The sequence below is a fragment of the Abramis brama genome (assembly GCF_963993115.1).
Source record: "Abramis brama genome assembly, contig: SCAFFOLD_87, whole genome shotgun sequence".
NCBI lineage: Eukaryota > Metazoa > Chordata > Actinopteri > Cypriniformes > Leuciscidae > Abramis > Abramis brama.
The window spans coordinates 76,392-90,935 of NW_028155947.1; the positions used below are offsets into that span (position 1 = coordinate 76,392).

Here is a 14,544-nt window from a genome sequence, read left to right on the forward strand (position 1 = left end):
TGGGTAAAGTGGGTATAGTGGGTATAGTGGGTAAAGTGGGTATAGTGGGTATGGTGGGTAAAGTTGGTATGGTGGGTATAGTGGGTATGGTGGGAATAGTGGGTATGGTGGATATAGTGGGCATAGTGGGCATAGTGGGTAAAGTGGGTATAGTGGGTATAGTGGGTATAGTGGGTAAGGTGGGTAAGGTGGGTATAGTGGGTATGGTGGGTATAGTGGGTATGGTGGGTATAGTGGGCATAGTGGGTATAGTGGGTATAGTGGGTAAAGTGGGTATGGTGGGTATAATGGGTAAGGTGGGTATGGTGGGTATGGTGGGTATAGTGGGCATAGTGGGTATAGTGGGTATAGTGGGTAAAGTGGGTATAGTGGGTATAGTGGGTATGGTGGGTAAAGGGCATAGTGGGTATGGTGGGTATAGTGGGTATACTGGGTATAGTGGGTATAGTGGGTAAAGTGGGTAAAGTGGGTATAGTGGGTAAAGTGGGTAAAGGGCATAGTGAGTATAGTGGGTATTAGGGCTGGGAATCACTGGGTACTTCACGATACGATACGATACGCGATACATTGTTCACGATACCGATAATATCACGATATGGCGATACTGTGATAATCGATATATTATCAGTAATAACTCACAATATATCATGTTTTAAGAAATAAAAAAAAAAATTTTTTTATTAGGAAAATTAATCTCCATTTCGTTTTTGGATGAAACACAATAACAAAAACAACTTGTGTCTTATCAGTTGCAACAAAACAGTCACAGACACTATTTTTGTTTTGCTGCAGATGATTTTTTTCACTCGGGAGAAATCGAGTGGAATCGGTGATGCTCGCATGGTCGCGGCTCGTAGCGTGTGAGAGGAATTACAAGCCGAGCCGAGCACGTTACGAGCACCTCCCGAGCTCCCGATAATTTTTAAACATGTTTTTTCACCAGCTGTCCCCTATTGCCAAATCATACACAACCACGTCGATGGGGCTATACCTCAGTGGCAGCAACCATACAGCGTGTGCATACACTGTCACTGTCACACACACACACTTTTCTCTCTCTCTCTCTCCCATTCGCAACATGACGGTTTAGCGCGAAAGCCCACGTGATTGCTGCCGGCTCGGGATAAAATTCATGCAGGACAGTCGTGCCTTGTACCAGCTGCTTTGACGCGATTATCAGTTAAACTGATCTCACGACCTCCCGAGTGTCCGAACTCGCACCGTGTACGCCTGCCCTAACAGCTTTTAATATCGATACTTGGCAAGAGCGCATCGAGAATCGATCGCGGGAGAAAATATTGCGAGATATCGCCATATCGATATTTTGGCGCACCCCTAGTGGGTATAGTGGGTATAGTGGGTATACTGGGTATAGTGGGTATGGTGGGTATGGTGGGTATAGTGGGTAAAGTGGGTATAGTGGGTATGGTGTGTATAGTGGGCATAGTGGGTATAGTGGGTATAGTGGGTAAAGTGGGTATAGTGGGTATGGTGGGTATAGTGGGCATAGTGGGTATAGTGGGTATAGTGGGTATGGTGGGTATAGTTGGCATAGTGGGTATAGTGGGTATAGTGGGTAAAGTGGGTATAGTGGGTATGGTGGTATAGTGGGTAAAGGGCATAGTGGGTAAAGTGGGTATAGTGGGTAAAGTGGGTATAGTGGGTATGGTGGGTATAGTGGGTAAAGTGGGTATAGTGGGTATGGTGGGTAAAGTGGGTATAGTTGGTATAGTGGGTAAAGTGGGTATAGTGGGCATAGTGGGTATAGTGGGTATGGTGGGCATGGTGGGTATAGTGGGTAAAGGGCATAGTGGGTAAAGTGGGTATAGTGGGCATAGTGGGTAAAGTGGGTATAGTGGGTAAAGTGGGTATGGTGGGTATGGTGGGTATAGTGGGTAAAGTGGGTATAGTGGGTAAAGTGGGTATAGTGGGTAAAGGGCATAGTGGGTAAAGTGGGTATAGTGGGTAGGGTGGGTATAGTGGGTAAAGGGCATAGTGGGTAAAGTGGGTATAGTGGGCATAGTGGGTAAAGTGGGTATAGTGGGTATAGTGGGCATAGTGGGTAAAGTGGGTATAGTGGGTATGGTGGGTATAGTGGGTAAAGGGCATAGTGGGTAAAGTGGGTATAGTGGGTATGGTGGGTATAGTGGGTAAAGGGCATAGTGGGTAAAGTGGGTATAGTGGGCATAGTGGGTAAAGTGGGTATAGTTGGTAAAGTGGGTATAGTTGGTATAGTGGGTAAAGTGGGTATAGTGGGTATGGTGGGTATAGTGGGTAAAGGGCATAGTGGGTAAAGTGGGTATAGTGGGCATAGTGGGTAAAGTGGGTATAGTTGGTAAAGTGGGTATAGTTGGTAAAGTGGGTATAGTTGGTATAGTGGGTAAAGTGGGTATAGTGGGTATGGTGGGTATAGTGGGTAAAGTGGGTATGGTGGGTATGGTGGGTATAGTGGGTATAGTGGGTAAAGTGGGTATGGTGGGTATGAAAAAAAAAAAAAAATCTGTTACAGAACAGAGCGTTGATTTCATACGTGTCCACTGTAGAGGACACCAGGACTTAAATCATGTTTATCAGGCATTTTGTGAGACACAACAAGTGAATATGGAAATAAATTATACATCAATATTCCTATGAAATATTAGATATTATTATTCAAATGTTGCCAATTATTACTCCAATTATTACACTTCTTTTTTCATTAAATGTTGCTCCAAGAACACATTAATGTGCAAATTAGATACAGTTTATAGATACATTGCATTGAATGGGAATATTAATTTATGGACATTTTACCCACATATTGCATAAAGTAAAATGGTGTATCAATTCATTCCGTTATTTCTTTCATAACATAGTTGAGAATAATCTTTATACAAATTTTGGTTGAAAAAATCCTGAAACCCCCAAATTTATTGGTGATTGAAAAAAAAAATCCCATTGTTTTTGCCTATACATATAATTTCATGTCATTTTATTTTTTAAACAACTTAGTCCTGGCGTCCACTACAGAGGACATAGCATAACGTATGAATACAATATTATTTTTCAAAAATGTTTTTTTACCATTTGTTATTGTGCTCTAAACAATGTGATGACATGGAAAAAAACTAAATTCAAAAAACTTTTTTTTTCTGGGTCCCAGGAGGATAGTGGGTAAAGTGGATATAGTGGGTATAGTGGGTAGGGATGAGGTGTAGAGACCAATCAGACTCTGTCTTACAGCTGGAGTGCGCTTGGATTGGCCGATCGCTCAGATTGACAGGTCTTGATGAACTGTGAGCCGTAGATTAGGAACGCTGGAAGATCGTCACTTATCCACCAGGATCTTAATACTCGTTCATTCTATGTACTTTTGTTGTGGCGCAAGTGAGTAGTTCTTATGTTCAGGAAATTCACTTATTTGGAAGTTGTTGTTTTTTTGGACCGTTGGTTAATTATGTCTCAAAACAAACAGCTATCCAACCTAATCCATCGCATGGCCTGGAGACATTAATACATTTAGTAACTACGGCACTTCTGCGCTTCATTTTCTCTTGTGTATCTGCTACACACACCTCAAAACTACACACACTTCAAAACTACACACACCTCAAAACTACACACACTTCAAAACTACACACACTTCAAAACTACACACACCTCAAAACTACACACACCTCAAAACTACACACATCTCAAAACTACACACATCTCAAAACTCACACACCTCAAAACTACACACACCTCAAAACTACACACATCTCAAAACTCACACACCTCAAAACTACACACACCTCAAAACTACACACACCTCAAAACTACACACTCAAAACTACACACACCTCAAAACTACACACACCTCAAAACTACACACACTTCAAAACTACACACACCTCAAAACTACACACACCTCAAAACTACACACACCTCAAAACTACACACACCTCAAAACTACACACACCTCAAAACTACACACATCTCAAAACTACACACATCTCAAAACTCACACACCTCAAAACTACACACACCTCAAAACTACACACATCTCAAAACTCACACACCTCAAAACTACACACACCTCAAAACTACACACACCTCAAAACTACACACACCTCAAAACTACACACACCTCAAAACTACACACACTTCAAAACTACACACACCTCAAAACTACACACACCTCAAAACTACACACACCTCAAAACTACACACACCTCAAAACTACACACATCTCAAAACTCCACACATCTCAAAACTCACACACCTCAAAACTACACACACCTCAAAACTACACACATCTCAAAACTCACACACCTCAAAACTACACACACCTCAAAACTACACACATCTCAAAACTCACACACCTCAAAACTACACACACCTCAAAACTACACACACTCAAAACTACACACACTTCAAAACTACACACACCTCAAAACTACACACACTCAAAACTACACACATCTCAAAACTCACACACCTCCAAACTACACACACCTCCAAACTACACACACCTCAAAACTACACACACCTCAAAACTCCACACACCTCAAAACTCCACACACCTCAAAATTCACACAACTCAAAACTACACACACTCAAATCTACACGCACTCAAAACTACACGCACTCAAAACTACACACACCTCAAAACTACACACACTCAAATCTACACACATTCAAAACTACACACACTCAAAACTACACACACCTCAAATCTACACACTAGGGCTGGGTACCGAGTTCGATACTTTTTAGGTACCGACCGAATTGCCTCGATACTATCGAGTATCGAAAAATGACTCGTTGTTCGGTACCAGATTTCGATACCTAAGGGGTTAACTCGTCAACGTCAGTGCTCAAACAAATATATGAAATGCACAACCACACACTTAAATTCGCTCACGCACATACACGCAAACTCTACACACACGAGACGCGCGGAACTCCGCGCACATACTCATATGAGACGCGCGCGCACACAAACTGTCCACGCACATATGAGCCGCGAGCACACACACAAACTCGAGCACATACTCAATGAGACGCGAGCACACACACAAACTCTCCACGCACATACTCATATGAGACGCGAACACACGCACACACACACTACCCTAAAGATGTGGAAAAGTCGATCAAAAGTGTGGCTACATTTCTCCAGGCTTGATGCCAACAGCGCGATGCCGTATTTGCGGTAAAACAATTGCTGCAAAGACCGGTACCACGACAGATATGATGAAGACCTTGACAGTGCACGGAGTAAACGTAAGAGCAGGAAGTTGCTCCGTCTTCGACTGGTTAATGAACAGATAAGTTACCTTGTTGATCACTCTGACAGTGTTTATATTGCAGTAATGACCTACTGAATGTACACTGCCTTCAAACATGTGTTGGTTAGTCAGAATTTTTTTTCAGTAAGGATGCATTAAAGTGATCAAAAATTACCTTAAAACGTGTAATGTTACAAAATATTTCTGTTTCAAATAAATGCTGTTCTTTTGAAAATTTTATTCGTCAAAGAATCATGAAAAAATGTATCATAGTTTCCAAAATATTAAGCAGCAAACTGTTTTCATATTTCTGTAGGATCATGTGACACTGAAGTAATGATTTTGAAAATTCAGCTTTGACATCACAGGAATAAATTACATTTTGAAATGTATTCAAATAAGATTTTAAATTGTAATACTATTTCACAATGTTACAAGTTTTACTGTATTTTTGATCAAACAAATTCAGCTTTGGTGAGCATGAGCTCTTTATATATATATATATATATATATATATATATATATATATATATATATATATATAAAAAATGTTCCTTTGTGCACTGGCTAAGGAGCATGAGTCAAACTGAAAAAATAAAACCAAAGTTTTTCTGAGGTAATGTGTTATGTAATCTTGTTAAAATGGATTTAATAAAATTGGTATCGAAAAAAAGTATCGTTCAGGAACCGGTACCGAAATCAAGGTATCGGTATTGGTATTGGTATCGAAATTTTTTGAACGATACCCAGCCCTACTACACACACTCAAAACTACACACTCTAATGATGACCTTGCTGAATCGACCATCGATATGTTTTACTATCAACAATGAATCAATCGTCGATTAATCGTTAGCATCCCTAGTAAGAATTCAACTTCATCATCTGAGTCAGTTACACTGGAAATACAGTTAACATGGTATCAGCCAGTTCATCTTCAGACAGCATTACACACACACACACACACACACACACTTCCTTTAATAAACAATGCAGCTCTAAACACTCTGCTGGACTTTGAAACAATTTTCACTCAGAAATTGCAAGTCACTTTTTTTTCTAATTTTTCTAAAACTAGAAAGAGTGAAATAGTATTTCTTTACAGGTGTGTTAAGCATCTTTCAGACGCTTTATTAGCGCCAAAACTGCCTGTGTGAGATTCTCCTGCTATTAAGAGGACAACAGTTGCCCTAAACTCAAATGAAATGATCCGATGACATTCGTTTTTTAAATGTTGCTACTTTTTGCAGAACGGTCAGAGAACATTCAAAAGTAATCTTCTCACATTGTTAGAAGAATGATGAAAGGTAATGTTCACTTAACGTTCAATATAACCAAGAATAAAATTAAAAACAATCACTTAAAGGTCCCATATCGTACACCTTTCTGAAGTTGTATTTTAGGTTTTGATGTCCTTAAGAATATATATTTGCGGTATAAGTACCAAAAACCATCTCAATATATTTTTACAGCTCATTTCTCAGGAGCTCTGCCAAGAACAGGTCGATTTTGGCCTGTCTACTTAATATTCATGAGCCTCTCTTCTGATTGGCCTGTTGTTTTCTGAGTGACGCACGGCCAGGCCAATCACAGGTAACTAGGGTCATGTGTGCTGTAGCCTGCTGTGGCTTAGTGATGCTCACAAGTACGGTAAATAAAACACCTGTAATGATGGTGATAAATTATTTGTTATTAAAGGGACTGTAAGTAGGAATTTCTCCCATCTAGTGGTGAAACTGTATTTTGCATTCAAACGAATAATGCTCTCCAGCGCCTCACTTTTCCAAATGCGCGTTGCATCTACGGTTGCCGTTATGTACCAAAAAGCTATGACAGGATGTCTTATAATAGCACTTCGAGTTTTCCTTCGGGTGAACAGGTTTGTTATTTAAAACAAACTGAAACTTGAATCAACGAAAAAAAGAATGTTACAGTATAAAATTACTGACTGTGAAAAACATTAACTATGGTAGTTAGTAGTAATGCTGCCTTTATTTGTTATATTTTTGAAGTACGTGCATTGTTAGATATCATCATCATCCGTGCCTTCTCTAACGTTCCTTTACTCAATAGCTGCTATTCATCAAAGAGCCTGTTTAACTTACTATGAATAGAATAGAATAGATAAATAGATATAACTATAAATGTTCTACTGTCTATAATAATAAAGTTCACAACAAAGCAATGAAAAAAAAGCTTGTAATTCAGACCGTAACATTGACTTACCTGTCGAGAAGAAAGCAGGCAACTTCAGCATCTCTTCTGAAAGCTTTCTCCTGCATTAGCTATCCCGACATTAACCCTTGTTTTTGTAATCTCCGGTCACGTTTCCTTTTACGATCTATTTTGGACTTTTTCGACGACGAGGACTCCTTATCCTGTGACTCAGCATATGTATGAATGAACGGTGTATAAATAACCGTGCAGTGCAGCCTTTTAAACTTGCCGCGGCGGTGACAAGCGCCTCTCAACTGCTCTGCTCCTCCGCTTCTGCTGGCTTCAGTCACGTGACGCTGGCTCTGAACGAAAAAGCGTTGTGGAAACGCGTTGGCCTAGTACTTTTTGTCCCTCTCTGCTATTATAGTTTTTCAAGATGGCGGAACTACATGGAAGCCTCCGTGGACCTACCCATCCCATGTATATAAAGATAATAAATTCTTCGTTTATGAGGATTAGTCTGATCATTGGCATAGGTATTTGTACACCATTGAGGGCATATTTATGAATAAAAATATTGATTTTAGATAATAAAATACCTAAAAAGCTACATATTGTCCCTTTAAAGCATAAACATTCACAAACCACTGTTAATTTAACATAAAAGCAAGCATAGGCTACTACGTGCATGGTTTGGCATTACAGAAAAAGCGCAAAGTGCGCTCCCTTAATAATTCCTAGAAAGCTGATATCTCAGTTCAGTTCACAAAGCTCCGTTATGATCAATGAAGCTGACTGCAAAATACATCTTTCATAATGTCAACTCTTCGTCAGTTCTCATCAGAGGATTTGCCAGCAGAATTCAGCACTGAACAAAAGCTCAGTTTAGAGTGATGAGTGGATTCGGTCTTAGATGCACATCATTGGCCATTGCGTTCAAGACATCAACACATATGTCTGTGATTGGCCACACTGCTCAACGCTGCAAACATGTTATAAATAGAAACTCGTTCTGGCCTGTAAATCGTTTTTATTTGGTGTTAGTTTATCTTGGGCGTGGGCAGTGCTCGCGGCGAGACTGAGTAGTTCTGACGTCACATTTTTACGGAAGTCACACCGGCTCGTGAAAAGGCACAGCTACTTTATGCAGGCTGTGTGCGTTTGTCTGTGGATCGACTGTTTTGTAGTTTTCATCGCCCATCGCCAGTTGATAATACCTAGAATATCTAAATCGACTGCTGGCGGTAGATCCTTCTCCTATTTAGCACCAAAACTCTGGAACAGTCTTCCTAGCATTGTCCGGGAAGCAGACACACTCTGTCAGTTCAAAGCTAGACTAAAGACACATCTCTTTGACCTAGCATTCACATAATACATTATAGACTTCTATAATCCAATGTTAGGCTGCATAGATTAGATCAGCTGGAACCGGGAACACTTCCCATAAATCCTGATGTACTCGTTACATCGTGAGAAGAAAGGCATCTATGCTAATTTTAGTGTCTGTGTTTATCCCGAGGTTTACCGCAGTCCGCCGGATCCAGGCCGTATCCAGATCTGACGAAGGACCTTCGCCTGGACCCGATGACAACGCAGTGCTGAAGTGCCAACTAGTCTCTCCCTATGGAGGATCCCTTTACCACTCTACAGATAAAGCATTTTCGGGAAAATTCGTTTCGCGTTCCTACCCCGAAGTGACAAAATAAAATAAAATTCTGTATCAGACTTTATAAGGAAACACCAGTACTTTGTTTAGGCTTTAAATTATACGTTTATCACTGTAAAGCTGCTTTGAAACAATCTACATTGTTAAAAGCGCGATATAAATGAAGATGACTTGACTTGACCTCTGCTATCATGGAAAAAGCCAGGACATTTCAGTTTAGACAGTATGGGACCTTTAATGAACTGGACTTTTTGAACATTCAGAACTATTAATTAACATATCTCTGTTAGCGGGTTACTCTTTATCATGGATTCAGCTTTTTGGTTCACAATTTGGGCATTTTGATTTATGATTCATTCTAGCTATTAATATATTAAATTCACGCACAATAATACTCAAACTCAAACAAAACCCTTTCAAGATTATAGAAAGCACATGTACCTGAGATCATCACTGCTACCGGACACACAGTTCTTGCTCAGACGCGACGTCGCAGAAATACAAAACTATCCAAAATTCCACTCAAAAACACTGATTAACATGGAAAAGATCACGTCTGAGATGTTAAACTTACATTTACTCACTGATGGCACACGCTTCAGACTTCACACAGAGACATGGAGGACTGACACACACACACACACACACACACACACAGGTCAGGTGGCGACTCATTTCATACCTGTGATCTTGACAAATAGGATTACTTCATGTTTTCCTCTACAGGCAGAAACGCCACACACACACACACACACACACACACACACAAATAAATCCTGCAGTGCTGCTGCTGGCGGTCGGCTATACAAACCTTTATTCTGTCCGGTTTAAGCCTCCCTTATCGAAATGTTACCACGGTTACACACTCTTTCCATTTGCCCCAAAGCTCAGAGACACACACACACACACACACACTCACACTCACACACACACACACACACTCACACACACACTCGCTCACGCTCACGCGCACACGCACTCGCACTCGCACACGCTCACGCTCACACACACACACACACACACACACACACACACACTCGCTCACGCGCACACGCACTCGCACTCGCACTCGCACACGCTCACGCTCTCACACACACACACACACACACTCACACTCACACACACACACACACACACACACAGGCAGGTATTAATTACATCAGTTATTAATAGACACCAGTCTCCAGAAGGAAATTTCACACCGCAGTAAAAGACAGACATTTTTCACATTTGCGTGTTTTTTACGTTCACACGTATGATTTTCTTTAAGGGAATATGGCCATCCGACTTTAAGGGGTCCGAAAGAAGTCTCGTCCAGTCACTTTCTGAGGGGGACATAAAGTCAACCCCACATGCCACCAGGGAGGCTGACCTGGTCTATTTTACTGACCTAGTCTTGCCAACAACCTGTCAGTTTCCTAAACAGAGTCTCTAACATTATTTTCCTCTCTTGTGGAGTTATCCGATAGGGAGAACTGCAGACAGTGGCAGTGATCGCTCACAGACCGGATCATAGAGACGGGCACCCTGGAGAGTGGAACTCAGCATAGTGCTTTCTAACCCTTCTAAACGAGGGGAGCAACTCTACTCGATCCCGGATCTACACAGTGCTTCAGAGCCTGTGGAGGCTGGGCACTCTAAAGGGACCCTAATAAGGGGAGCGCCTCCAGCTCTAGGGTTTACATTTCCAACAGGCACTGTACTCAGCAGAAGTGCTATCGACCCTTTAAAGCAAGAGGGGTACAATCTTACGCTACCGGACTATCGGGAGGCCTACTGTAAGGCCTACAGCTTCGACTGTCACGGGCATCAGCCAGGGCAGTGCTCCGGCTCTAAGGGAGCGTACTCAACCATCCCACATGTGAGGGAGTAACTACTCTGTCTCTACCTGAGCCTGGGTGGTGAAGGGTGATCTCATACGAGCTATGGGCAGCAAAGTACTCTAAATAATGACCCTAACAAGGGGAGCACTATCCGCATGACCCTGAGGAGTGTATCAGGGTCGAGGCCTATTATCTTGTATTTTTTACAAGACAGATTTTATATTGTCTACTAAACAGGGAATGGAGGCCTCAGTAAGTGGCCAACGACATTCAACCTTATGACTTGAATTCTTTTATTTAAGGGGCAAACAATAAATGCACAAGTTGTGTGTCATCCAGTATCAAATATCTTGCACACACTTCCTGAAGCGTTTTCACAAGCCATGATTACCTTGTTGAAGTTTTCAAGTTGAAGCGTACAAACAAGATAGTCCCTGAAGACAAAAAAGCTATTGACATGTTCTCTAGGCGCCCCTTATATACTTCCGGGTCGCACTAGTAGTGACGTCATAGGCTGTCGCCGGCCAATAGGATTGCCGTGATTAGATAAGTGTTTCAGACACCGTCATTGACGCAGTGCGAGTTCCCTTTCGAAAGGGAAATATATATTTTTTAAAAATATGCACCCATTCAATCTTATTCGTATGCCTAATATGTTGAAAATGCCAAATGGAAAATTGTTATTGCCTATTCACATTCAGTTATAATTTTCATGATTATTTTCAGTTCGAAGCGGTGAAATTTGACAAAGAATTCAAGCAGTTTTGCATCACTTGATTGTACTGTTGGTTCTTTAACATTTGTGTTATAAACCAGTTTAGCTACTTACACTCCTTCATGGTTAATAACTGAAGTGTCGCACTGGAATCTGTGTTTTGCGCTTGTGGACAGTAAAGTCCCGCCTCCTTTAATTTGATTGGCCAACTCAATCATTTTGACATTGACGAACGCAGCTGTGGCAGAGCAGCCTGAAAATATAAGATTTAAAGTGGTCCTATTATGCCTTTTTACAAAGTCTTGATTTTGTTTTTGGGGTGTACTCGAATATGTTTTCATGCTTGATGCTTCGGGAAATGTCCCGTCCTTCATAACAGCGAGCTCCACTCACTCAGATAACGGCAATTTCAAGCCAATGCGAGCCTGATTTTGACTTAATAATAATAATAATAATAATACTAATGTTAACAAACAAGGATTGCACAGAACGGATTTCATTCACGGACTCTGCAAGCACGGCTTTCACAGGACGTTTCAGAGTGGTATGTTTTGTTTTGTTTTTATAATTTTCTTGGACACTTTAGATACGGTGTTATTCACCATTTAATCATAATATTTGTCAGAAAAGTATGGTAATTCAAACAGTAATCGACATCTTTTTTGCAAATTCCGTGGGCGTGGATTATTTAAAAGAGGAACATTATGACTTCATAAGATCCGGAAAAATCGCAGTGTAGTCCACATGAGTTCATTGTAGTTCTTGAAAAGTGGATTGTGTTAAATAAACAATCTGCCTTTGGAGTGGACTGAGCTTTGTAGCCCTGCAGATCTCTTAAATGCTCAAACAGCAACTCTACACCCTAACTAAAGTTGAAAAAGTGAAAAACATAATAGGACCCCTTTAAAAATTGTTAAATATCAAATATTGTGGGGGGTGGGGGGGCATGTCTAACTGGACGTGTCTATTATTGTTCAATGGCACGGCCCTTAAAAGCCCGTCACTGGAGCAGAAGCAGGGGCAGCACTGGGAGCACTGGGAGATGGGGAGGGGTGTTCGTGATCATCTTCCAGCTGCTAATAATCCCGGTAACAGTGGACCGGTACAGGCCTCAGACACATCAGGATGGGTTAGGGTTATCAGTCCTGAGCAGAAGTGACCTGACCAGCTTCTCTGTCCACATCAGTCATTACGTGTCACTTCTCATGTGCCAAACCTCCAATGATCCAGACGAGCAACTATCACAGATCAAGACACCAGATTCAATGTTCATGTTTCTCACACGAGGTCAAACGGCCTCCAGACGAGGCATACACACTCGCAGCGGATGAATGAGTGAAAAGGTCAGGCTTCGATCGAGCGAGGTTAATGAGTGGACGGCAGATGCCTCACCTGACATTTAATCACACAGCGTGAACACGATCTGCTCACTGTTTACAGAGTCGTGTTGACTCGCGCATGACGCCGCATGCAGAGACGGCTAAAGATCCTCCAATTACCAGGCAAGAAATTCACTCCTGCCTCTTGTTTTCAGCAACTTTTCTCCTCTTGGAGAGTAATAGCAGGTGAATCTCACACAGGCAGTTTCCAGGTTTACAGCTGCAGTTGTGGGGCTATTAAGCTCCGCCGGGGCGTCTGAGAGATGCTTAACACACCAGTAAAGAGACGCCGGAGCCGCTGAGGCCCCTGGAAGGGTCCGACACACTAAATTGGTTCCAGAGGGAAAATTCCCCATTATAGAGATGACAAAGAAGTCTCTACTGGCACCGTTATGAAGTCAACTCTTTTCCACAGAACGAGTCTCGCTGAAACCTGTGCTTCTGACGAACTAAAGCTAGAGCCGTGAGTTTCAGAAGGAACCAATGCGAACCATGCCATCATGATTATATACATGTCATCGTTTTAGATATATACCATGGACCAGACAACTTAACTCTTACTTTGTTAATCATTATTAATTGATTCATCTTAGTATTCTTAATCTGTTTATCAAAAACACTAAATTGTTCAGTGACCTTTTTTTAGATGATGGCATATTTACACCAGTAGGTGGCAAACAAATTGAATTGATTCTTTAAAAAGCACTAAAGTTATTATGCCTAATAAAATGACAAAGAAGATCCATTTTTTCCCATTGAGCGGATGGCTCAGAATGACTATACAAAAAAAAAGACAATAACATACTAAAAATAATGAATTTCAGTAACATTCTTTAGTCATGTATTTGTCACTTTCATCAGTCACATTTACACTTACAATTCATCCGTTTTGAGTCGAGAACACGCCCATTTGTTCAGTCATTCAGACACAAACGCAACAAAATGCTCAAACCAAAGAAAAGCGAACTTCAGCTGACGGTCTGCAGTGCGAGTAAACCGATCTGTGAAGTGATTCACAGAGTGTGTGTGTGTGTGTGTGAGAGTGAGTGTGTGAAGTGATTCCAGCGTGAAGTGTTTCATAACAGAATGCACAGCTGATATAAAAAACTGGATGACTCGTAATTTCCTACTACTAAATTCTGAAAAAACAGAGATTCTAATTATTGGACAAAAAACTTCCACACGTAATAATCTAGAATACTGTCTAACACTTGATGGCTGCTCTGTCAAGTCTTCATCGTCGGTTAGGAACCTGGGTGTGTGTGTGTGTTTCTTTGATACCAATCTTTCATTTGAAAGTCACATGTCTAGTGTCTGTAAAACCGCATTTTTCCATCTTAAAAATATATCTAAATTATGCCATATGCTCTCATTGACAAATGCGGAACAATTAGTTCATGCGTTCATGAGCTCAAGGCTAGATTATTGTAATGCTCTACTGGGTGGTTGCCCTGCACGCTTAATAAACAAACTACAGCTGGTCCAAAACGCAGCAGCTCGAGTTCTTACCAGAACCAGGAAGTATGACCATATTAGCCCGGTTCTGTCAACA

General features: G+C 41.2%; 1 protein-coding gene across 2 annotated transcripts in view; it reads right to left on the reverse strand.

The window, feature by feature from the left end:
* lsamp (limbic system associated membrane protein) overlaps nt 1–9,743 on the reverse strand; it is a 51,636-nt gene extending 41,893 nt beyond the window's left edge. Inside the window, exon 1 of one of the 2 annotated variants that reach the window (XM_084139063.1) lies at nt 9,650–9,743. In XM_084139063.1, the coding sequence (XP_083995189.1) occupies nt 9,650–9,651 (2 nt within the window). In that variant the 5' untranslated portion in view covers nt 9,652–9,743. Of the gene's footprint in view, nt 1–7,478; nt 7,618–9,649 lie in introns of those variants that run through there. The other variant, XM_084139062.1, reaches the window with a different exon arrangement.
* Nucleotides 9,744–14,544: the final 4,801 nt, after the last annotated feature.